Raw genomic sequence first — 25,428 nt, 5'->3', positions numbered from 1 at the left:
TGATGGCTACTCCAGAGCAAATCCAAATTCGAGCTCTACAAGAGCAATTGAAGCAGCTGCTTGATGCACAGGAAACGAGAGAGGCTCAAAAGCAACCAGCCATCAATGAAGCGTTCATACCACAGTATGTGTACCAGGAGCCCCCAAGAGTGAACGTTAACAATTTTGAGCTGAAAACGGGATTGATCACGATGGTCCAACAGAGCCAATATGGTGGACAAGCGATCGAGGATCCTAATGCGCACCTGGCGCATTTCCTGGAGCTGTGTAGCACGGTGAAGATGAATGGTGTCCCTGATGACATTATCCGTCTTCGTCTTTTTCCCTTCTCACTGCGGGATAAGGCGAAGTCGTGGTATCATACGCTGCAGCTGGGAAATAATGTCGTGTGGGAGGACTTGGCTCATGCATTCCTACGCAAGTTCCATCCGCCTGGCCTTACATTGAAGTTGAAGATGGACATCGTGCAGTTTCAACAGTACGATGGAGAAAAGCTAGCGGAGACTTGGGAGCGGTATCAGGAGAAGCTCAGAAAGTGCCCAAGCCATGGATTTGATGAAGGTACGCTAGTGATCATGTTCTACAATGCCTGCGGGGAGCGTACAAGGATGCATATGGATACAGCTGCAGGTGGCTCTCTACTCCAGAAAAGCAGCTCTGATGCATGGAGCATTATTGATAGTATGGCTTCTACGAGCTACCAATGGCCATCTGAGCGTATGCAATTGAAGAAGGCTGCAGCTGCGTCTAGTTCTGACCCTATGGCAGCAATGGTGACTCAACAGGCAGCGATGGCTACACAGCTGGCAGAGCTGACTGCAAAAATTGGTGAGTTGAATGTTGGACGTCATGAGCAAGCTGTGATAGACCCATCAGGCTTGGGAAACGTCAATTATATCAATGACAGAAATTATGGGAATTTTCAGCGAGGACAGCCAGAGATGTATGGCAGAGGTCCACAATTTCAGCAGGGTCAGCAGCAATTTCAGCCAGGAGCACGTCCGCACCCAAATCTTTCCTATGGAAACCCAAACAATGCTGTGCAACCTCCACCAGGATTTTCTGTTTCTAGTGGGGGAGTCATCAATGAGCCAAAGAAGGATTCGATGGAGGACATGATGAAGCAGATGCTCATGAAGATGACTGGGATGGAGGTGAATGTTGGAAATAAAATCTCTAACATGGAGAATAATTTCTCAGCATTATCTAAGCAGGTGCAGATGTTAGAGAATCAAGTTGGTCAAATTGCCAACCAAGCGGCTGCGCAGCACCAACCGGGCAAATTCCCAAGCAACACTACTGTCAATCCTAAGGGCCAATGCAATGCTATTTTCGATGACACTTTGTCTACAAAAGAGAAGAGGATGAGCAAGGAGCATGAATCTCTGATTGAGGAACCATACAAGGCTCCTATTACACTTAGGGAGTACATCCCAAAAGCTCCATTCCCTCGTAGGCTGATGAAGAGGGAGGTGCTCGAAGAGCAATGTGCTGTGAAGCCGAGTAAAAAGGTGGATGCCAAGGAAGTCAAGCTGGAGGTCCCCCATTGCAAGAATGAGAAAAAGATTGTCAATCTCGAGGAGACAGAGCATAGACGTACAGTGGATGAGCTAGAGAGACTACTTGAAGAATCGGACCGGCGTGCACAGCCTCAAAGTCTCTCAAAATTGCAGGATCCCGAGGATAAAGAAGAAAAGGCAATTGTTCACACCAAGAAGATGGGGGATGAGGATAAGAAAATCTCGCAGGCGAAAGCTGTGTGCACTGAGCTGCCAATGAAGCTACTTTCGAAGAAGAAAGATCCGGGTAGCTTCACCATTGAGTGCGAGATTGGAGGAGAGCTCTTTCCCGAGGCTCTTTGCGATTTAGGGGCTAGTGTCAATGTGATGCCCATCTCTGTTTTCAAGCGGTTGGGAATTGGGGATCTCAAGCCGACCTCGATGGAGATTCAAATGGCGGATAGATCAAGAGTGAAGCCGAGAGGAAAGCTTGAAGACATCTTTGTGAAGGTTGACAAGCTCGTCTTCCCTACGGATTTCTTGGTCCTCGATATTCCAGAAGATGCAAATCCGCCGTTGATTCTTGGTCGATCATTCTTAGCTACGGGGAGGGCTATGATAGATGTGCCCAATGGAAGCGTAGTATTTCACGCAGCTGATGCGCATGAGTCCTCTACCTCTGTTCGTGTTAGGCGGTCTGTCACGCCTGCTGCGTTTGATGTCCATTGAGGCTATGAGGTATCGTCGAGCTCTAGACGTTAAATTAAGCACTTGTTGGGAGGTAACCCAACTGTTTTTCTTTGTTTTGTTTTTCTTTCTTTTAGTTGTGTTTTGTTTCTTTTTGTTTCGTTGTTTTGTTTTGGGGTTTTAGTTCAGCGTTGAGCTTGGAAGATGCGGGTACTCGCGCCTTGTTCATACCACCACCATGGAGCATGTGTTTCTGTGAGTAGTGACACACATATCATCATCCCTCCAAACTTATTTTCGAACTTATGTTCTGTAATAAGTTTGGGGGAGGGGGTGAGAGTAGATATGTGTATCACTTTTATCTTTTTGTTGGCTTTATTGTTTTATCTTGCTTAGTTGGTGGTGTGTGTTTATTGCTCCATTAGATTTCTGGTGAGATGCCAATGATGATTTCTATGAAAAAAAAAAAAACTGGAATTTGATTTTCTTTGATGATTTGAGCATAATTGGAACTAATTTGCATAATTCTAGAGTATGTTAACCTTGACTTTTGGACGTTGAATAAACCTGTGAGATTTTGAGCCATAACTGTTTATCATACACAGTTTATTCTTTGTTGTGAGTTTTGTCATGCATGTGGTGATCTTCTAGAACTTGCCATGGTTTCTGTGTCGAGGTTGCTGTTGTGCCCAGGATTATGAGATGATTTTAGGCCATCTTTTGTTAGCCACAATTTTTCCCAAACACTGTCCTTGAAAAAAAAAATTATCCTTTGTTATCCACTTTGAGCCAATTTAGCTTTTATTCTTTAGCCGGATGATAGGGGGTGATGTAGTATATGGGGATCTTTATGTGGTGAATAGTCATAGTGGGTTGTGAAAAAGAAGGGATGATTTTGTGATACTATTTACTCTTATGAGCTCTAGAACGTTGTGAAAAGAAAAAAAAAATTTGAAAAGAAAAGAAAAAAAAAAAAAAGAAAAAAAAAGAGAAAAGAAAAAGAAAGAGAAAAAAAAAAGTGTGAAGTCGAGAGTTTATTGAGATATTTGTTAGAAAATCGACTTTGTGTGTTGGAAAGAAGTTGAGAGCATAAAAGAGTGTTTAGTTCTGTTTTGTGATGATTAAATCCCTTGAGTTTTGTTGATTATGGTGATATAGTTGGGTGGAAGATGGAATTTATTCCATACTTGATTAGTGAAGTCATAAGGTTGGTGTTCTTGATCTATTTGAGTCACTTAGCCTATATTTCCCTACCTGAACCAATGTCCCTACATTATAACCCAAAAATAAAGACCTATTTGATCTTAGTCTTGGCACACTTTTAGCGATGGAGATTGTAGACGATTGGCACGCTTATGGTAAGAGATCTATATTGCATTGAATTCGATGAGAGTATACACGTCCCGTTCCATCAAATTGAGAGTTGAGAGATACACATACCTTGTGAGATTCAATTGTTTGGAATGTCAAAGTTGATTTTCCTATAGGTTGTGTTTATTGGTGAATTTTGTGCTTGATTATTGAGGATTTGAGAATTCTATTATCCTTTATTTTTCGAAGGCATCGATGAGCTAGATTTCTTACCCATTCGTGTTATTGATTGTGTTCTTCTCATTATTCGAGGACGAACAATGGCTTAAGTTTGGGGGAGTTGATAACACTCATATTTCCATGGTTTTTAATGTTCATATGTTGGTAATTTAATAGGAAATTGAGTGTTTGATAGTTGTTTTGTGCTTAATTTGCTTTATCTTGTGAAACATGATTCTTACTCGAACTTTGAAGGAATTTTCAGATTTATTGAGTTCGAATTTGGAACAATGTTCTGAAATAGAAGTTGTAGATTGTCTCGATACGAGTTCGTGAGCGCAAACGGATCATAAATCGGAGTTCGGACGAGAAAGTTATGGCCGAAACAAAAACGTCGCGCGCAACAGTCAAAATTCGGCGACCTAAACGGCGATCGCCGAATTTTGGAGATTTTATGAGCAAAATCGGCGACCAAAACGGCGACCGCCGAACGGGTCGCCGTTTTCCCTGTTCAGATTTTGGCCTTGAGGAAGAAAAACGGCGATCGCCGTTTTTGGAGGATTTTTAGGCCATTTTCGGCGACCAGTTCGGCGACCGCCGAACGGGTCGCCGTTTTTAGGCGTGTTTCCGTTTCCTTCCGCGTTTTTACGCTTTTCCAAGTTATTTTCGAGCTCAAACTCTGTATTTTACCCTAAGACTATAAATAGGTCCTCTTTTGACCTATTTAGGGTGCCCAGCTTTAGTTTTTTCAGTTTCCAAATTTTATTTTCTCAGTTTCATAGCTTTAGATTATTATTGCTTTCCAGTTTTTACAGCTTGGATTGGATTTCCACATGATTGAAGATTCAAGCCGCTACAATTATTTTATTCAGAGTTTTATTTAATTCAGTTCTTTCAATTGAGTTTTCATTAATTATGTTTTTGCTTTCTTTTATTATGTTTGGCTAGTTCTTTTATCTGAACCTAGGGTTTGTACATAGCTATTCAATTATGTGCGTATGATTTATTGATATCAATTTGCCCTCCAACTTATGATTCATGATTCCTGGTGCTTATTCTCTTGTGAATTATCTGATCAATGATTTACATGTTTAGCTGTTCAGTTTGAGTCTTGAATGCGATAATTGTTCAGCCGATTCAGGAATGCATGATATAGTGTTAGCCTTGAGTCTTGAATGCGATAGGTGAAGCTATAGGAAGCTATTCTTTATGTGCTATTGGGAGTTAATTTATTCCTTGGAGTCTTGAATGTGAAAAGGGATTAATTAATCTACGTTCATAGGTGGTCGTTAGAGACGCTTGTGAATAATATAGTGATCTTTCATCAGGGTTGGATTAAAATTGGTAATTGAATCAATAGGTTGAATGCATGTAGTTGATTAGTGAAAATACATCCCTAGGGTCAGAGCTTTCCTTATATTTGAGTTCATTATCATAGTTTTTATGCTCTTTAGTTTTATTTAGTTAATCTTAGTTCAATATTCACCTTCGTAATCGTTTTACTTGCATACTGTGAGAGTCTGTGTAGGAGATAGATAGAGTGATTTCGTTTTACAGTCCCTGTGGATACGATACTCTGCTTGCTGTTTTCGTACTACAATTACACTGTTTAGTTGCAGTTATTGTTGCTATAAAAATAGTGATCAATAATATAGCGAAACAGAAATAATAACGTTATCTTTATTGATGAGTCGAGGCAAGATTTGAACTCTTTATCCGTAAGACAATAATGCTCTGCTGCAGATGCTTGCGGTCCATAGCATTTGTCCTCGAAATATAACGGCTAGGTTGAACTCGAGATGTTGCACCACATGTCGGCGTTCTGACGAACTACTCGATATTCGAGAATGAATAATACTCATATGACTTGAACTACATGCAAAATATGATAGAACATTCGAATACGATCAAAATGATATTGCTTAATTGAATGAGTCTGAGCATGGGGAACCTTCTATTTATAGCCCAAAGGTGCATGTTCGCAAATGGCTGCGACGTGGTTGAACCCTGAACAAGTGTGGCTGCTCACAAAAGGGTGCGAGGTGGTTGAGCCCGAATAGGTGCGAGCGGTTGGGTTCGAATGGCTGCGCTTTCTGGCCGTATCTGTACGACACGTGGCGTAACCTCCCTATGCCACGTCAACATGTTGCGCGAGCAACGATCGAGCCACAAAACTTCATGTATTAATTGCTCATTCATTATAACTTGAAAATGAATAATCAAATACATTAAATGTATGTGTTTGATACATAGATTTCAAATCTACAATTAAATCTTGACAAATTTTAATGGATCGAGCCACCAAACTTCATGTATTAACCATTATTTAATACGCATTTTTCCAACTACCACTTCTACCTTTTATTGAGATATTAATACTCATCTTTTGTAATTAAATTTACATATATTTGTTTCTTCTTATTTTTCAAAAATCCCCATCTTCACATTAATTTTTTATGAAATTAATTTTTTATGAAATGTTATCAAATGAAAATTTATATAAAAGGCAATCTATTCTAACTCTCAACAAAAAATTAATAATTAATTGGCGAAAATCGTTGAGATTATTATAATTTGAATTATATCGCTAATTTAACTGTGAACAAATAAAATTAAATTAAAAAATAATTTATATAATAATTATTTCATATGCTATGACTATATTATTTATATAAAGTGATAATTAATTAAAATATAAGTGGTTATTCTTCGAATTTCGACGGATTAAGCGATAGTTAATTCATTATTTGAAACACTGTATATACTGAGTTGCTTTGGTTGTTAACGACAATTGAGAGGTTTAAGAAATTTCTTTTTATAATCTCTGTGGTCAAACTCAACAGTTCACTTTGATTCAACTTAATTTGCAAACGTGAGCTTTTTAACTTAATGCTTCACAAATACTACATTTTAATTTGTGCCACTTGAACTTGATAGTGATATCACGATTCCTGCCTTTTCTTTGTCTTAGTCAATTAATTATTAAGTAATCCTAAGTCAATTAGTACTTTATAATAGAAAATTGAAAAGAACTAGACTTACTTTGAGGTAAACATTAAAATAATCATTTTACTTAACTAAAAATTAATTATAACCATGAAAATAATAATGTATTAATTATAAACACTTTTACCAAAATATCCTTCTATTTTTTCATTTTAAAAATTATAAAGAATTTTAAAATTTTAAATTATAAAAATTAAAATTTGAAAAAGAAAATTAGAAAGTTTCAGAAACCCTCCCTCCCAAAATATACTGGTCGCCCTCCCCACCACCAAATTCCACCACTTCCCTCTCTCTACTGCACCGTGCTCACGCCGCCTGCATCTTCACCGCCGTCGGCACCAATCGTTCGCATCTTAAATTTTTACATTCGTCTCTCTCTTTATCTCTGATCACTTAATTATGTCATTTTCAAAAATAGAAATGGAGAATTATGAACTAGTCGGAAAAGCCTCTGATGATGATAAGAGAGTGAGAGAAAATACAGCAATGGGTAGATTGAAGCACGGTGTGAGGGAAAAATTGTATTGCGATTCAAATGGGTGTAGAAGGAAATCTGGGGAAATGGGATTCAAGGGAAGGAGAAAAGGATGGGGCGGCGGGGGTTGGGTATTTGAGGGGAAATAGGATTTTCAAGGGAAGGGATAAAGGGGTGGGGCGGTGGGGGTTAGGTATTTGATTTCTGGGGGTTTGCGGGATTGGGATTGGTATTATGGGTGGGGGTTGGGTATTTCTTATGTTTTTCTATTCAAAGTAATCCATTTTTGTGTGAAATTATATACATGTAAAACATGTCAGTTTTTGGGGGGTGTGGGGATTTGGGGGGTGGTGTGGCGAAAATACTAGAATTTATAAAAGGGTTAAGGTACAGATACCCCCTAAACATGACCCCCCCTAGAACGTATACCCCCCATTCTCCAACTTGGCACAAATTGCCCCCCAAACTCGACGGAAAGTATACAACTAACCCCAGCCTACAGACGGACGTTAGACGCCGTCAATGGGGGCAGAGCAGAAGCGCAGCTCTGCTCCTATGCGCTGCCCGGCGCGGCGCAGCTCTGCCCCTATGCGCTGCCCAGCGCAGCTCTGCTCTGCCCCCATGCGCTGCCCAGCGCAGCTCTGCCCCTATGTGCTGCCCAGCGCAGCTCTGCTCTGCCACTATGCGCTGCCCAGCACAGCTCTGCTCTGCCCCCATAGAGGGCGTCGAACGTCCGTCTGTGGACTGGGGTTAGTTGTATACTTTCCGTCGAGTTTGGGGGGCAATTTGTACCAACTTGGAGAATGGGGGGTATACGTTCTAGGGGGGTCATGTTCAGGGGGGTATCTGTACCTTAACTCTTTATAAAATGAAATGTATTTTTGTGTGAAACTTTATGCATCTTTGTGTGAAACTTTATGCATCTAAAATATGCATATTTTGAGAAAATATAATTTTTTTTAAGGGTTAAGGTACAAATCCACCTTTAAACTAGACACCCCTATAGCGTATACCCCCAATCTTGATATTGGCCCAAATACACCCCCAGAGTCCACAAAAAGGGTGCATTTAAACCCAGAGCCCATAAAAAGGCTGCATTTAAACCTAACATGTTAACGGCTGGGTTTAAATGCACCATTTTTGTGGACTCTGGGGGTGTATTTGAGCCAAGGTCAAGAAGGGGAGGGGGCGGTATACGCGCAAGTTAACTTAAATTCTTTTTTTTTTTAATTTCTAAGTGGCGCCGACGTGATTTCGATCCCAATCGGCGGAGGAGAGGGGATCTCCTCCCCTTACTACCTCGATCCCATTGCAATCGGCACATACGGCGTCGTTTCGAGGGATATTGTCTCCTCCTCAACTGGCAACGGCAGCCCCAACAAGATGTCGATGACGAACCTCGAGCCGTGGCTCACCACCGTCGGCGCGGCACAATCTACCGCGATTTCCCCGCCGACATCATCTTCAGCGATGTCAGAAAATTCTCCAGCGTGTCCCTCTACTCTGGCGCGCCCCTCAACAGTAAAATGCACAACTTAATTTACCCGGGAGACGGCGACGATGACACAACAGACGGGGGACGCTGTCAGTGTCGGCACTGGGGGTGAGCTTATTGGTACTGGTGCCGGTGGAGCGATCACGACGGGAGGTGAAGCTGGAGGAGTTGAGACCGAAGCTGCAACCAAGAGTTTTTTTTTTTATGGTGGTGAAGGCTGGGGTTCCAACGAAGGCTGGTCGGAAAAGTTTTAAGGGATGAAATCCATAATTTAAATTTAATAAAAAAGTTAACAAAGAAATAACGGCCGTTAACTCGCTGGGTTTAAATTAGGGCTGCCACCGGTTCCGGGTCCGAACCGGCGACTCAGGTTTGAAAATTTCATGAACCTGAACCGGCCCACCTAAAATATGAAGGGCCAATTTTCGGACCCTGAACCGTCGATTCCGGGCCGGTCCAAAAATCGGCTGTTCCTGGGCCAAAACCGATGATTCCCGAGCTTTTCCTCTTTTTTTATAATTTTTTTGTTTTTTTTTATAAATTTGTGATGAAATTTCAAATTTTTTTACTTTACAAGTGTTGAAATTTTTTGAAATTACTCAACTTAAATAATATTTTAATTTTAATTTTAATCAAATGGAGCTTCTTTATTTATAGTGTAATTCACATTGTAGAGAATCCTACATTTTTCAATGTGAGATAATTTCAACTTAATGTAGCTTCACTATTTATAATGTACTACACATTGTAAAGAATCATACACTCTTCAATGTGAGATAATTTCAACTTATTGTAGCTTGAAATGTTTCACTATTTATAGTGTACTACACATAGTAGAGAATGTTACATTTTTTAATGTGGGATAATTTCAACTTATTAATGTAGCTTCACTATTTATAGTGTACTACACATTATAAAGAATCTTATATTTTTCAATGTGGGATCACTCAACTTAAATACTAATAACTTATAAATATATGTTGTGTTTTTCAACACTTGTAAGTTATTTAAATTTTAACACTTGTAGGTTATTATATTATTTAAGATTTTTAAGTTGAGTAATTTCAAAATTATTAAAGTTAAGTACACTATAAATAGTGAAGCTACATTAAGTTGAAATTATCCTACATTGAAAAATATAAAATTTTCTACCATGTGTAGTACACTATAAATAGTGAAGCTACATTAAGTTTAAATTATCCCACATTGAAAAATGTAAGATTTTCTACCATGTGTAGTACACTATAAATGGTGAAGCTACATTAAGTTGAAATTATCCCACATTGAAAAATGTAAGATTCTCTACCATGTGTAGTACACTATAAATAGTGAAGCTACATTAAGTTCAAATTATCCTACATTGAAAAATGTAAGATTCTCTACCATGTGTAGAACAATATAAATAGTGAAGCTACATTTAGTTGAAATTATCACACATTGAAAAATGTAGGATATGAATTTGAATTTTAAAAAAAATTGAAAATTCGGCTGGAACTGTCGGTTAAGGGTCGAACCGGCGGTCCGAACCTGCGGTTCAGGGTCGAGATTTCCATGAACCTTAATCGGCCCTTAACGTTTGGCGGTTCGACCCTGAACTGGCCTGGTGATCAACGGTCCAGACTGGAACTGTTGACCACCGGGCCGGTTCAGGGTCGAACCGCTGCTTCCGATTGGCCCTTGGCACCACTAGCTAAAATGCACCATTTTTATGGACTTTGGGGGTGTATTTGAGCCAAGGTCGAGAATGGAGAATGATACGCTCTAGGGGTGTCCATTTCAGGGGTGGATTTGTTCCTTAACCATTTTTTTAATTTCGAAAAATATATTCCAATTTTACCCCTATGCAAATTTTATCTTGGAATGCTTTGGAAGCTCCTTGCCACGTGTCATAATCTTGATATGCCACATGTCCTAAATGTGTGGTCAAGATTGGGTACTATAGTACTACATTAGGATTGAATACTACGGGAACTCATCCCTATATATATATATATATATATATATATATATATATAGAGAGAGAGAGAGAGAGAGAGAGAGAGAAGGGTTCAACAGAGAATGATAAGTACTTAGAGAAAGGAGAATTAATCTGGATCATCCAATCTAACAAATATAATGGTCAGTTTTTATCTTTATATTTTCTGTTATTATAACCGAAAAGGTTAACAATGTCATTTGATATTTTCGGCTAGCATCATTTGTTCTACATGCATTTTTCATCTCCTTTGTCGCGTTTATTCATAGTTTTTTGGGCGTTTTCATTGAGTTCTTGAGAGTCTTTGGTTTGAATTGTTAAATTTGTGTGGAATAGACTACTCGTCCGTGTTCGTGTTGTTTTTACAGGTTTTGGACTCAATTAGTGGAGTTTTGGATGAAGCGTAGTGGAATACGCGAAGTGACGAGTCCATAGGCACGAACGGGGCAAGAATCGGGCATCGGATGAGCAAGAACGGGCGCCGGGAAGTCCGTGTGTCGGAGGACACGCGGCCGTGCACGAGGACGGGCGCCGGGAAGTCGCGCGGTCCGGGCATGCGGCCGCATGCCACGGCCGCGCGAGGATGCAGAACCCGCTGGAAGACCGCGCGGGCCAGGCGCGCGGCCGCGCGAGAAGACCGCGCGAGCTCGCGCGGCCCAGCCATGCGGCCGCGCGACCAGCCCGCGCGAGGCTGGTATTAATTATCACCAGAAATGTGTCGCGCGGGAGAACATAGAACACATTTGAGATCGGGAGATGATAATTAATACCAGCCTCGCGCGGGCTGGTCGCGCGGCCACATGGCTGGGCCGCGCGAGCTCGCGCGGTCTCCTCGCACGGCCGCGCGCCTGGCCCGCGCGGTCTTCCAGCGGGTTCTGCATCCTCGCGCGGCCGTGGCATGCGGCCGCATGCCCGGACCGCGCGACTTCCCGGCGCCCGTCCTCGTGCACGGCCGCGTGTCCTCCGACACACGGACTTCCCGGCGCCCGTTCTTGCTCATCCGATGCCCGATTCTTGCCCCGTTCGTGCCTATGGACTCGTCACTTCGCGTATTCCACTACGCTTCATCCAAAACTCCACTAATTGAGTCCAAAACCTGTAAAAACAACACGAACACGGACGAGTAGTCTATTCCACACAAATTTAACAATTCAAACCAAAGACTCTCAAGAACTCAATGAAAACGCCCAAAAAACTATGAATAAACGCGACAAAGGAGATGAAAAATGCATGTAGAACAATGATATGTTTTATTTTGGTAAGATTTGATTCTTCCATATCTATTCAATTTTCTTTTATTGTAAAATCACTACGTCTGATATCTGCAATGTTTTCTGCTTCTTCACAAAAAAAAAAAAAAAAAAAAAAAAACGTGTGTGTTCTTGAGAACCTTGTAGTCGGTTTCAATGGAGGATCTAGGTAATGTTTTTATTGGTTACGTTTTTTTTTTAATAAACAAGTATATATATTATATGATTTTTTTTATTCTTGTTATATATGTTTAATATTGTACAGAATGTTCACATACAAATCATTTTTTTAAAGTCTGTATACGAACTGTTTAATGTTGTAAAGAATGATTCCATACGAATAATTTTTTTTAGGGGCTGTATTTGAATAATATATCTACACTATTATGTTGTTTACTGTTGTGCGTCAATATATGTTCGTTTATTATTTGTCACTGATCGTTTATTTAAATTGCTAATTCTTTTGTTAAATGTTGCACATTGAATTCACAATTTTTTATTTCTTAATTGCTAACTCAACACTATTATGTTGTTTACTGTTGTGCGTCAATATATTTTCATTTATTAATTGTCTCTGTTCGTTTATTAAGTTGCTAAGTCTTTTGTTAATGTTACGCATTGAATTCACAATTTTTTATTTTTTAATTGCTAGCTCATTTTTAACTGTATTTTTAACTTCTAATTTGTCATGATTGGAATTCATATTTCGTTAGAATCTTCCCGTTTACATATAAATTTTTTAACAAGCATTAACACTTCATCATGCTTTAGTCTTCAAGACATACAATTTATATTTTTTTTTGTGTGTATTTTATTTCATTATATTTTTTTGTTGTTTTCAAGAATATCCTGCTTATGATAGTGTTAGTGCAATTTCGATATAGTGTTAGTGTCATTTGTAGAATATAAAAGTGTTCTTTATAATAGTGTTAGTGTTATTTGTAGAACATAAAAGTGTTTTTTATACTCCCTCCGTCCACCAAAAAAACTCCTACTTGCCCTTAAATATTTGTCCACCAAAAAAACTCCTACTCTACTTTTTGGACAATTATACCCCTCCCCTTGCTTTTAAAATTAGTACACCTTTACCTGATTGGCCCCCTTTACCTCTGTCATTACTTATGTTATTTATGGTTATTATTATTATTATTTCCTAGTTATTATTATTATTATTATTATTATTATATTGTTTTTATTCATTAATTGTATTAATATATTTTATTCCTTATTTTATATTATTACTTTATGAGTAGTAGTATTATTATATTAGCGTATGATATCCTTATTGATTATATTATTATCCTTATTATTGTTTGTTGTTATTATTATTATTATTATTATTATTATTATTATTATTATTATTATTATATATATTATTATTATTATTGTTATTGTTATTGTTATATTATCCTTATTATATTAATATTATTATTATTATTATATTATTATATTATTATTATTGTTATTGTTATTATTATTATTATTATTATTATTATTATTATTATTATTATTCTTATTATTGTTATTTTATTATTATTATTATTATTATTATTTATTATTTCTATTATGTTATATTATTATTATTATTATTAGTATATTATTATTATTATAGTATATTATTATTATGTTATTATTATTATTTTATGTTATTGTTAATTATTATTATCCTTATAATTATTATCCTTATTATTATTATTATTATTATCCTTATTATTGTTATTGTTATTATATATTATTATTTATATTATTATTATTATATTATTATTATTATTATTATTATTATTGTTATTGTTCTTATTATTATATATTATTAGTTTATTATTATTATTATTATTATATTATTATTATTATTATTATCCTTATTATATTAATATTATTATTATTATTATTGCTATTATTATTTATTATTATTATTATTATTATTATTATATATTATTATTATTATTATTATTATTATTATCTTATTGTTATTATTGTTATTGTTAGTTTTATTGTTATTATTATTATTATTATTATTATTATTATTATTATTATTATTGTTATTGTTATTATTATATTTATTGTTATTATTATTATCCTTCTTATTATTATTATTATTATTTATTATTATTATATTATTATTATTATTATATTATTATATTATTATTATTATTATTATTATATTATTATTATTATATTATCGTTATTATTTTTATTATTATTATTATTATTACTATTATTGTCATATTATTATATATTTATATTATATTATTATTATTATTATTATATTATTATTATTATATATTTTATTATTCTTATTCTTATTATTATTATGTTATTATCTTATTAGTGTTATTATATTTAGTATGATTCTTATTATTATTATTATTATATTATTATTATTATTATTATTGATTATATGTATTATTATTATTATTATTATTCTATTATCTATTTATTATTATCCTTTATTGTTATATTATATTATTATATCCTTATATATATATCCTTATTATTATATTCCCCTTATTATTATTATTATTATCTTATTATTTATTATTATTATCTATTATTGTTATTATATTATTATTATTATATTATTATTATATTATATTATTATTCTTCTTCTTCTTCTTCTTCTTCTTCTTATAATTATTGTTATTGTTCTTATTATTATTGTGGGTATTATTTATTAATGCATATAGTGTTATTTATATAATATGGTAGTGTCATTTAAATATTAATGTGGGTATTATTTATTAATGCATATAGTGTTAGTTATTAAAAAAATAGTATTATTTAAATATAAACTAGTACTACCATTCGTGCGATGCACGACGAATATCGTAACTAAAATATGTAATATTAAATAAATAAATATATATATTAAATATAATCAAAACATAATAAAATAAAAAATATTATTTGAAGCAAAATAAATTCATATCAATGACTCAATAAAGAATCTGAAACTGAAAAATTATTAAATTTTCACCTTTACATAAAATTATAATTATTAAATAATTTAAACATATTATATATAAAATTAAGATAAATACAAAGTAAAAAATATATATTTAACGGTAAAAAAATAGTACTTATGTATTGTATTTATATCTATATTTATGTACGTAACTTTTCAATCACTAATTTTATATAATTATGTTATATATCACGTACTTTTATATAATAAGTTGTTCTAACTTCTAATCAAACATTTGCTAAATTGACAAAAGAAACAATCCACCCAAATGGCCATAATGAAGAATGAAAATCAAATTTTGTCCACCATTTGAAAAAACATAAATTTTGGCCATTTTTTGTATGTCATGACTATTCTACCCTTCTCTCTCTCTCTCTCATCTCTCTTTCTCATCTCCCTCTCTCTCCAGCGGCGCCCAGCTTGGAGAATTCGCCGGAGCTCTCGCGGCTTGGGCATACTTTGTCGGAGTAGAGGATGAGGCGGCGGCGGTGGAGGAGATCCGGTCCTCTGAAATCGGCGGCGGCGGTGGAGGAGATCCGGTCCTCTGAAATTGGCAGCGTGGAGGAGGTCGGTCAGGTGGCGGAGGATGAGGCGGCGGCGGCAGATCTGATCTGATGAGGCGGCGGTGGATCTGATCTGATGAGGTGACGGCGGTGGATCTGATCTGATCGTTGCGCCGCCTCCTCCATCGGCAGATCTGATCTTCGCCTCCTTCGATTTCAGCCATCGACAGATCTGATCTGTGCTGCACGTATGGCACTTATGGCACTAGTGCCATAAGTGCCATAAGCGCACACTTCCCCCTAGGGTTTAGATATTCCATTTAGGGTTTAGATTATTCATTTGGGGTTTAGATGTTCCATTTAGGGTTTAGATTATCCATTTAGGGTATAGATGTTCCATTTAGGGTTTAAATGATGTTGTTGTTTCTGTATTTGTGCTGATGACCATTTTACTTAGTTTTATTTTGAATTTCGTTGGCACTTATGACACTAATAGTGCCATAAGTGCCAAAATGACTATTTTACTTGGTTTTATTTTGGATTTCCGATGGCACTTATGGCACTAATAGTGCCATAAGTGCCTAACCCGACCCGGCACGCAACCCGCGTGCCTGATCCTACCCAGTTCGCCTCTGCTGAAATAAGATTTTATTAAAAAGAAAAGAAACAACAACGGAAAACAAAAACCCTTGAAAGCACAAAGCTGCAGACTAAGGGCCGAGCCTCGTTAAAACCTCAAAACAGCTGAGGAAAAAGAGTACTCGTCAAGGACCAAGGTTGACAGAGCTGAGTTAGGAGGTCTCAAGGATTCCGGCCGAACCATTACCCTTAGGCCTCCCGGCTCACAACCGATCCAGAACGAAGAGAAAAAAAACAAAAAAATCAAGCAAAACGAGTAAAATAGGGAATAGAAACATCCTCCTTGACAAAATCATTTAAACCAGTAATGGCATGAGGCCAAAAACCCTCCTCCCTAGCTTGAGAAGCCAAAAAATCCGCCGATCTGTTGCCCTCACGATAAATGTGAGAAATGCGCCATGTGAAAGAATGGAGTTTGGAGAGAGCAAGCTTCCACCGAGGTTTGAATCTCCAAGGAACCGTTTCAGAGAGCGACTGAAGAAGCTGAACCACGTAAGAAGAATCCGACTCAAACCAAACTCTCTCCCATTTGGCACGATGCACAGATTCAATCGCAATAATAATAGCTAAAAGCTCAGCTTCGAACGCAACCCCCTGGCCGCCTGAGAAATGATAACAACCAAGAACGTCATTGAAGGCATTCCTAAAGACGCCCCCCGCATGAATCCTCCCTTCACGAACCGAACCATCAGTATTAACTTTAATCCAAGACGGCGGTGGAAAGTGCCAAGCAACGTAAATATAGGAAAAAGGCTTCCTGGGTTGTCCAGCGATGGAAATATTGTTAAGAATGAGAAGATCAGAAACCGAGTTGGCCATAGTACCAAGGACAAAATTGTTGGCAGCTTCACAAAGAAAAACCCGGACCTGCTTTAGAATCAAGTGGCGCGAAGGTGCTAAATTTTTGTGTATGACGTTGTTGCGATGAGACCAGAGACTCCAGATGAGAGAGACCACCCCAGCTTTCCACAAATTGCCAACTTGTTTGCTGTTTTTCTGGTGGATAGAGAATCGAATCATGCTACCCACGTCCAACGGCAAAGGTTGGTCAATCAAAAACCAACGAAAGACATCCGCCCAAATCGAAGCCGAGAAGGGACAGTTCAACAGAACGTGATCCATTGTCTCTTCCGCTGCCGAGCAAAAAGGGCAGCGGTTAGGCCCCTGAATACCAATGAGGCGATTCATATCAAAGGTAGGGAGCTTGCCAACAATAGTGCGCCAGACAAAGAGAGATCGCCGAGCGGGGATAAAAGGGGCCCAAATCCAGGAGCCCCAGTCGACCTTAGGGAACTGAGGTCGTATGTGAGCAAAGGCCGAAGCAACAGTAATGTTCCCGAAACCCGATTGAATCCAGGATCTGTCGTCCGCCAATCCAGGAATGGGGGTAGATATGATGTCGAGAGAAATGCGCGGGAAAGACTGCATAAAACTAGAAGTGAGGTGCCACTTATTATCAAAGTAGTAATCTGAAATCTTCTGAGAGAAATAGGGTGTCATGAACTCCGGAATTTGTAGTTTGTCGATCAGCCGATACCCGAGCCAATTATCTCTCCAAAAATAAATCGTATCTCCAGTGCCAATCGTGCAGAAGGTATCCAAAACAATCTCCCGAATCGTCCTTCTAACACCAGTCCAAATCGACGAACTCGCCCATTGGGAAGCCCAATCCATGGTCTGAGTGAGATATTTCTGACGAAGCAGCCGATAGCCGAAGCTGTTCATGTTCATAATATACCAACCCAGCCGAAACATGAAACTATTATTGATGTCAGAGAAAGATTTGACTCCAATTCCGCCATGTTCCTTCAGAGCACGAGCTCTGTTCCAACTCACAGAAAAAGAAGGTTTCTTCAGAGTACTCCCAGTCCAGATGAACGATCTACAAGCTCTGTCAAGAGCATGCAGAAGTTTCGCCGGCCATTTATAAACAAGCATGCTATGAACCGCAGCACTGTTGATAACGGAAGAAACTAAGCAGAGTCTGCCCGCCATAGACAGTTGACCGCCTTGCCACCTAGGGAAATGGGCAAGAATCCGATCATAGATAGGTCGAAGCTTAGCAGAAGAAACTCGACCCGAGAAAATAGGCACTCCCAAGTATGTGAAAGGCATGGAGCCGATGTTGAAGTCCAAAACCATTTGAAGCCGAGAACGTCGCCCAGGAGACACCCCTTTCCCGAAGTAAAGAGTAGACTTATGCTTGTTGCAATATTGCCCAGAGACCGTGGCATAGAGCTGAAGAATCGAGTCTATGATAATGCAATTACGCTTGGAGGCCTGACAGAACAGGAGGACATCGTCAGCGTAAAGCAGATGAGAAGGAAAACTCAAAGATCTCGAGAAACGCATGCCGACGATTAAACCCCGATTAGCAGCATCCAGAAAAATACGGCTAAGAACATCTTCCGCCAAGGCAAAAAGAATTGGAGACAAAGGATCTCCTTGTCTTACCCCCCGACCGCATTCGAAATAGCCATAGAGAGCACCATTGAACCGAATAGAGATGCGAGCCGAGCTGAGAATAGTTTTGATCCAAGAGCAGAAAATATTGGGGAATCCAAACTCTTGAAGCACGAACAGAAGAAAATCCCATCTAAGCGTATCAAAGGCCTTATGAATGTCGACTTTAAGAGCCATGTTTTTACCGTGTAAAGACCTCTCCATGCAGTTTGCCCCTTCCGAGGCAAGAGTGATACACTCATGAATAGAACGTCCCAAAATAAAGCCAAATTGATTGTTGGAGACGATGGTGGCAGCAGAAGCATTAAGCCGGATCGCCAGAATCTTGGCAATAACTTTGAAAAAGAAATTGCCAAGAACGATTGGCCGATAATCAGAGATAACCTTGGCATCAACTTTTTTGGGAAGAAGGGTCAGAGTATTGGAATTGAGACCCGAAGGGAGATAATGATGAGTGAAGAATCTTCTGATGGCGGAAGTGAAATCATGCTCAATAATGTCCCAAGCTGAACGATAGAAAGTACCTCCAAAGCCATCCGGGCCGGGAGCGCTATCTTTGTCCATAGCAAAGACCACCGCTTTGATCTCCGTCGCAGTCGGACAAGTAACCACAGCCGACTTCTGGTTCAAAGTGAGGCTACTGGTGATATAATTAGTAATCCACGAAAGATCGCCCCCAGGATTGGAATCCGCCGCAAAAAGAGATTTATAAAAGTTTTCCACATGAGACGCCAAAGTGTTATGATCTTCAACCAGGACGTTGTTAATCTCAAGATGCTTGATGGTATGGCTAGCGCGCTTCATTCTCACCATGTTATGATAAAACTGAGTATTTCGATCTCCATCCTGGAGCCATCGAATTCTACTTTTCTGGCGAAGCAGGTTCTCTTGCCGAGAGAGCATGACCGAGATAGAGGCTTCAAGCTCAACTTCTTGGTCAAAGAGCACCTCAGAATAGCCAACATTATCGATATGTGCCTGGAGAGAAGAGAGCTTATTATAGAGCTCCTCAAGCGAAGTGTTGAAGTTCCCAAAAGTGGATTTATTCCAAATTTTGAGCTCCTTCCTCAAACGTTTCAACTTGTGCATCATACGCACCATAGGGCAGTTCGAATCAACAACAGGAGTCCAAGAACGCTGAACCATTGGAATAAAATCAGAGTGAGAACTCCACATGTTCAGGAAGCGAAAAGGACGAACACCAGAGGTATTATGAGGAGTGGAACATTTAAGCAAAATCGGAGCATGATCAGAGCCAAGACGAGGCAAAACCAAGCTCTCAGAAGAGTGCCATTGCGCAGCAAAATCCTCGGAGAAAAGAGTGCGGTCCAGCACAGACTCAGTAGTCATAGGAAATTTTCGCCTGTCCGTCCAAGTAAAAAAAGGCCCAGAGGTGGGAGCTTGAATGAGAGTATGACGATCAATGAAAGCTTGAAAATCTCTACTGGAAACACGACTGGGAAACCGGCGTCCCCGCCGCTCATGAGCTCCAAGCACAGCGTTAAAGTCTCCAAGAATCACCATTTGAGGGACCATACAAGAAGAGATATCATCCCAAAGAATCCTGCGAGTGATATAATTACAACTCCCGTGAACAATAGCCACTCTGAAAGAATAGCTAGAAAACAAGATGTCAAAAATAACCATCTGCTCCGTGGACATAATCAACGAGCAGGTAACCCCGGTGGCGATGAGAATCCAGATGTTGGAAGCATGAGGGGTGCGATCATTTTGATGGAAAGGAGTCAAATTGATGGAGTTCCAAAAGGATGCCGGAATATGAAGAAAGTTAGTCTTAGGCTCAATAATGCCCAGAATAATAGGATGATGAACATGACAGTAACTGTGAAGCAAATTACGAGCCGTTTCCGTCATACCACGAATATTCCAAGAGAGGATATTCATTGAGAAAGGTGGATATTTTCCTCCTCCTCCTGAGGATCATAATCATCATCCACCAAATCACCCCATTTCCGTGAAGAAGCGGTGTCCATACTTTTACCGGCAGCAGAAGAAGTTTGCGAGATAAGGAATTCTGAAATTTGGACGCCTTTATCTACGGCTTCCTTAACCAAAGAGTTAAATTCCGTCGTGGTCCCCTGAAGTTGTTCTACCTGATCCCCAATAGGAGCGGCCTGATTATGTCGTAGACGATCTTTGATAGTCGGAGTAGCCGTGCGCACCAACTGTTCGACAGTTTGCTTAGGCGGCCTACCCCGCCCCCGTTTGATTGGCACGTCTTCAATCATCTCATTTGTAGTACGAGTAATGGCACCATCTGTTCGACAGTTTGTCTCTTGTTCTGGGCTTTCACTAGCACTATCTTCCTTTTGATTTTGAGTTAATGTTGTTTCTAAAATCTGCACTTTCATCATGTTTCCCAAGGCCACGTCCTTATCAGCAAAAGTACCCGTCTCAGTTCTCTTGTTATTAATTTCATCTTCGGGTATTATATCTGGTATGGTGTTCGAATCAGGAATGGGTCTGCACGCAGCTGCAAGCAAATCAGGTCCGGACAAACCTTCTTTACGCTGGGGCAAGTTCTGTGCCCCATCTGTCTGAAGAAATTCCTCAGCGGTAGTGTGATTAATATGTTCCGAAGCCCTGATAATGGAAGTCCTCTCCTTCTGAATAAGAGGCTCCTGGTTGACGTCCTCATCTCTGGAAGGCTCTTGAGATAAAGCATCGAAAGAATTACCGATAGGAATCTCTTTATTTTTCTGCCATTTTTTCTCCATAGTTTTGTTGTGAATGGTTTTGAGAGAAGGTTGATCCGAGCTTGTAGGATTCGTGATGTCAGTGTTGTTGTCCTGCTGTTTCTTGCGGCGGCATTGAGCTATGTTGTGACCTGCAAGTTTGCAAAAGCCACAAAAATGCGGCAAATTTTCATATACGAATTCAACCTCGAACGAGCGCGTCCCCTTATCCACCGTGAGAGTTTCGGGAATAGGCTTAGAGACATCCATGTCTACAAGAACACGAGCAAAGTGACCCACTTGTCCAGAAAACGCAAAACCATCAAGTTTAATAGGAAGACCGACATATCTGGCGATGCCAATTATCACTTCCGGATGCCAGTATTCGTGAGGAAGATAATAGATTCTCAGCCAGACTTGGGAGAGAGCAGATGATTCTTTGTATGGGTCAAAATCCGGAACCCATTCCCTGATTCGAATAATACCTTTGCTCAATTTCCAAGTAGCCCTAGATTTTGCCGTAGCAATCTCAGATTCATTCGCGAAAATTATCGAAAAGAAACCTTTCCCTAGTGGCACCACACGGATCACATCCGAGGTTTTCCATAAAGCCATGAGTTCTTGTTTAATGTCAGAAGCAAATCTGGGGGCATCTCCCTTATTCAGCAAAAGCCTGGCGTGAACAGCGAACTCAAACTCCTTGAGTTTACTTTGATACAGGGCTTCTGGAATCCGAAGAATAGATTTGTTGCCAATGTTTACCGGGTGAAGAGCATTGAAGTCCTGGGCGAAAACATCTGCTGGTTTGGGAACTGATCGCTGGACCGTTCGCGCAAAAGAGAGTTTGTTCCTTTTCGCCTCAGCGCTAGGGCTAGATATTCCATGCAGCGTCGAGTTGACAAGAGCCTCGGAATGACTCTTGTTGTTCTCAGAAGCGGGTTTGAGAGTGGAACTCGAGGGAACATCCGAGGCCCGAGTTTGGTTTTTACCGGAAGAAGCAGGCATAGGCCTGACAAAGTTGTTGGAGATCGGAGGAAAATCGGAAGCCATGGAAGCCGGCGGGTAGATCACGCGGTTATCTACACAGCGGAACCATTCGCTCCTAAACCAGCCCCAGTCCGGATTATATGCTATTTTTTCTTTGGTAAATGATTTTGGTGTTGACGATATTAGCAATTCACGGAAATTCAAAGATAACAAATTCGAATGAAAAGATGATATACAATCACCGGGCAAAAATCTACATCTCTAAAGTTTTCGTACGCATTTCGAATAAAAGATGATCTAATTTCACTCTTTCGTGAACGGAGAATCAGATTTACTAACCTCTCAGCAAGAGCATGGCCGAGAGAGGCGGCAGTGCTGCGGTTCTGATGAGAGGAGGGGTTGGCCGTCGTTCTCCGTGGCAGATGGATCTCAGCGCGGATGTCGTCTCCGGGTACCGGAAAGACGCGAAGATTACTTCACCAACACGTCGGCGGTCAGCTGAACGTGACGGTAGAGGTTCACGGACGGTTGCTGGCGCAGCAAGATCTCAGGTCGGTTCCTGACGCAAGGCTGCCGGCGATGGAGGACGGCCGAAGGTGGAGACGCCGAGCAAGCGGCGTGTTTTTTCAACCACCCAGTTCGCCTCATTAAGGGCAAAAGCGTCCAAATCAATAAAAATGGCCAAAATTTGTGTTTTTTCAATGTGTGGCCATAAATTGTTTTTTATGCTTCATTTTGGCTACTTCAAAATTTTACTCTTGACAAAAATGTCATGTAATTTTATTTATTATTGTGTTAAAGTTCATTGTTATATTTTAAGATCATACTTAATTTTACAATTTTGGATCCACAATTAAATTAAATAAATTAATAATCCACACTTAATATAACAAATTTAGGCTCTTAAAAGACCAAAATATTTTATTTAAAAGTCCATATTTTTTAATATCCCAAATTTGTTTCTAAAAATAAAAATAAGTACACATACAAATTTAGTTATGTTAAAAGTCCATATTTAAATAACCTAATTAATAAGAAGAATAAAATTTAGTAATTATTCAATAAAAATGTAAAACTTAATTTGTCGTCAAATTTTGTTTTTGATATCCTAAGCAATTACTCAAAACCGTATTTACTTAAATATTTTTATAATTTTATTTTAGCACACAAAATAATATTATTTTTAACTCCAATTAAAATATGTGGGCTCATTTACACGTGTCTACACAAAAAAACCACACTTCTTAACTACAAATATTAATATAATAAGTAAAATAGTGAAAGCCCTAATATATTTCTCAATCAAGCGCCGCTACAACTTCTTCTTCTTCTTCATTATGCGGTCTTTTCTTCTTCTTTTTTCTGCGTCAAGGAGAGCAGCAACAGAGAGAATAAGAAAAATCCGGTAACTACCATCCTAAATTAATTTTCACCCCCACTTGTTGGATTGACGATCAAGAGGAGTCGATCTAACGGCTTCCGTCGCCAGCGATCGAGCCGCCTTCGCTCATGATTTCATCGTACAGATGTTGCGGTGCTTGCGGGAAGGCCGAGAAGACGCACTTCTCGATTGAATTGGGACAATAGAACTTTAGGTGATTAAGCTATAGTTAATTATATATATATATATTTTGCCTTTTATTGTAATACTATTTGTTTGTGGATCATAAATAGCAGTGGGAATATGTTAAATATTGTGAAAATCGAGCAAAATGAGATATGAGACTTGGACAAATTATTGATTGTTGATTTAAAGAAATTGATGCTGAACTCCACGTTTTTGTCCTACTTTTTTTTAGGATACCTGTTCTTTGGTTTCCACTATCAGCCCACGTTTATTTGAATATGAATAGTGGAAAAAACTGTCAATTTTTTTTGCCGAGAATTTTTGACCGTTGGAACTGCTGTTTTATATATAATAATATAGATGTAGTATCATTTATTAATGCATATAGTGTAATTTAAGAAGAAAAATAGTGTTATTTATTAAAGGGTAAAGTACCAAATACCCCCAACGTTGGCGTCCCTATCGCGTACAGCCCCCCATAGCCAGGGTAAGCGCTGTTTACTACCCTAACGTGGCAAAATCGTAGCAATTAACCCCCCCGCCACTTAACGGATGTTAACACCGTTAGATTAAATAATTTTTTATTTTTAATTAAGGTGAGCCAACTCTTTCTCTCTCTGAGTTGCTTGAGTTCACTCCTCCACCTACAAGCCGTTCACCCGCCTCTCCCTGCAGCGCGTCGCCCTCCGATCCTCCATCTGCCTCGTCGGGACCTGTCTTTACCAGGTTTTCACCCCCAACCAATTTTTAGAAAAACCAAACTATATTTATTGAGTTTTCTCGAGATTTTAGCTTCCCTAATTAAACTATTTTTGTGACAGGTTTTGTACGGTGACGCCTCCCACACCATCGGAAACTTCGCCACCGTAACCATCTCCTTCGGCTCCTCCGGCACCGTTGACAACGTGGCCATCGGCTGCGGCCACGACAACGGCGGCCTGTTTTTCGGTGCCGCGGGCCTGCTGGGCCTGGGCGGCGGCGCCTCATCTCTTCCCGCTCAGATCAAAGCGACGTCATTCTCATACTGCTTGGTGGACCGCGACTCGAACTCGTCGTCCACTCTGGATTTCAACTCGATCCCGCCCGCCGACTCGGTGGCAGCGCCGCTGGTCGACAACCCCTCCAACGACGCCTACCGCTACGTGCCGATGACCGGGATCAGCGTGGGCGGCGAGGCGGTGAAGTTCGCGGCGTCTCTGCTGGAGATGGGGAGCGACGGGAGTGGCGGCATGATCGTGGACTCCGGCACGACGGTGACGCGGCTGCGGAGAGATGTGTACGGCTTGGTGCGGGATGCGTTCAGGAACAAGACCAGTGCACTGCCGTGGGTCGGCGATTATGCTCTGTTCGACACGTGCTACGACTTGCCCTCGCTGTCGAAGGCGAGGATCCCCATGGTGGCGGGAAGAGGATGGTGCTGCCGCCGCAGAACAGCATGGTAGCGGTGGACAGCGACGGGAAGTTTTGCTTGGCGTTCGCCGGAATGTCGGGGGAGTTGTCGATTATTGGCAACTCAGATAGAGAAAGAGTTGGCTCACCTTAATTAAAAATAAAAAAAAATTATTTAATCTAACGGTGTTAACATTCGTTAAGTGGCGGGGGGTTAATGGCTACGATTTTGCCACGTTAGGGTAGTAAACAGCGCTTACCCTGACTATGGGGGGCTGTACGCGATAGGGACTCCAACGTTGGGG

General features: G+C 39.5%; 2 protein-coding genes across 2 annotated transcripts in view; one reads left to right on the top strand and one right to left on the bottom strand.

The window, feature by feature from the left end:
- The window catches only part of LOC131003463 (uncharacterized), a 40,113-nt gene extending 19,754 nt beyond the window's left edge, over positions 1-20,359 (bottom strand). Inside the window, exon 1 of the mRNA XM_057929969.1 lies at positions 16,324-20,359. Within this exon, the coding sequence (XP_057785952.1) occupies positions 16,324-20,359 (4,036 nt within the window). The remainder of the gene's footprint in view (positions 1-16,323) is intronic.
- A 2,161-nt stretch (positions 20,360-22,520) lies between these two features.
- Positions 22,521-25,176, top strand: LOC131003355 (protein ASPARTIC PROTEASE IN GUARD CELL 1-like). Its single transcript, XM_057929899.1, has 2 exons — positions 22,521-22,718; positions 24,556-25,176. Exons 1-2 carry the CDS (start codon positions 22,521-22,523, stop codon positions 25,174-25,176), a joined length of 819 nt encoding a protein of 272 aa, XP_057785882.1.
- The last annotated feature ends 252 nt before the right edge of the window (positions 25,177-25,428 follow it).

The sequence above is a fragment of the Salvia miltiorrhiza genome, chromosome 1 (genome assembly GCF_028751815.1).
Source record: "Salvia miltiorrhiza cultivar Shanhuang (shh) chromosome 1, IMPLAD_Smil_shh, whole genome shotgun sequence".
NCBI lineage: Eukaryota > Viridiplantae > Streptophyta > Magnoliopsida > Lamiales > Lamiaceae > Salvia > Salvia miltiorrhiza.
Note: the sequence above shows the minus strand (reverse complement) of the source record. Positions and strands in the feature narration are given on the sequence as shown.

Bases quoted from the DNA above. Each gene is read 5' to 3' on its own strand.
- LOC131003355 (XM_057929899.1), top strand. From the start codon at position 22,521: ATGGCCGAGAGAGGCGGCAGTGCTGCGGTTCTGATGAGAGGAGGGGTT. The intron at 22,719-24,555 runs GTCGGTTCCTGA...TTTTTGTGACAG, and splicing joins CTGGCGCAGCAAGATCTCAG to GTTTTGTACGGTGACGCCTC.